The 1,150-nt window shown below is 43.5% G+C and overlaps 1 protein-coding gene across 1 annotated transcript in view; it reads right to left on the bottom strand.

Moving 5' to 3' along the window:
• BBS5 (Bardet-Biedl syndrome 5) overlaps positions 1-1,150 on the bottom strand; it is a 31,297-nt gene that overhangs the window by 7,172 nt on the left and 22,975 nt on the right. Inside the window, exon 9 of the mRNA XM_023507550.1 lies at positions 88-222. Within this exon, the coding sequence (XP_023363318.1) occupies positions 88-222 (135 nt within the window). The remainder of the gene's footprint in view (positions 1-87; positions 223-1,150) is intronic.

Raw genomic sequence — 1,150 nt, 5'->3', positions numbered from 1 at the left:
CTATAGGCGCCGAGCCGTTATCTGAATTTTCTAAGTTGTATAAAAGCAACCCAGCAAACAGTGTATTTCACACATTCAACAAATTACCTTTTCTTCCATCTCATAATCGACTCCAAATATAGGACTAGCAGAATAGACTTTGTGAAGTGAATTGATTTCCTTAACTGATTCTTGTAGTTTTTCCAGAGGATCTATTTTAAAGCCAAGAACATATCCTCCACTCTGTAAGGAAGAATAATAAAAAGACAATAAACAAGCCTAAAGTCTAGCACTCTGGGAGGCTGAGGTGGGTGGATTGCTTAAGCTCATGAGTTTGAGACCAGCCTGAACAAAAAGTGAGACCCCCTTTCTACTATAGTAGAAAAACTGAGGCAAGAGGATCACTTGAGCCGGAGTTGGAGGCTGCTGTGAGCTATGATGCCATGACACTCTACCCAGGGCGACAGCTTGAGAAAAAAAACAAAAACAAAAAAACAAAAAAGAACAAAAAGCCTGAGGAACAGTATTTATGTAATAAACCATAGCTCTAATTGTCTACTTTAGAGCATAATATGTAAGTTGATTTTTTCAATTAAACTTTTTATTATGAAAAACTTTAAGCATATACAAAAATAGAATAGTTTGAAGACTGGTAGTGGTGGCTCATGCCTGTAATCCTAGCACTCTGGGAGGCCAAGGTGGGTGGATTGCTTGAGCTCAGGAGTTTGAGACCAGCCTAAGCAAGAGCAAGAGACCTCATCTCTAAAAACTAGCCAGGCATGTGGCGGGAGCCCGTAGACCTAGCTACTCAGGAGGCCGAGGCAAGAGGATTGCTTGAGCCCAAGAATATGAGGTTGCTGTGAGCCATGATATCACACCACTCGGTACCAAGGGTGACAAAGTAAAACTCTGTCTCAAAAAAAAAACCGGACAATTTGCATAATGAGCTTTCAGAAAACCTGTCTGGAGCTCCTCCCACACTTCCTCTGTGGAATAGGAGGCCCACTCATGAGCCTTTACCCACAACCCCACTCCTGCTCTATCCCACCAGGATGGCTTGGGCCCTCCAATGTGAATGGGCAAGAGAAACAGGATGGTGGGACTAACTTCAGTACTGCTGTCCTGCCCAGGAACACTGCTGGGAGGATAGGCAAGGGCAATTGGGTCCCTT

This window comes from Otolemur garnettii, unplaced genomic scaffold, assembly GCF_000181295.1.
Source record: "Otolemur garnettii isolate 467f Iridium unplaced genomic scaffold, OtoGar3 scaffold00187, whole genome shotgun sequence".
Taxonomy (NCBI): domain Eukaryota; kingdom Metazoa; phylum Chordata; class Mammalia; order Primates; family Galagidae; genus Otolemur; species Otolemur garnettii.
This window is presented reverse-complemented; position numbering and strand designations above follow the sequence as displayed.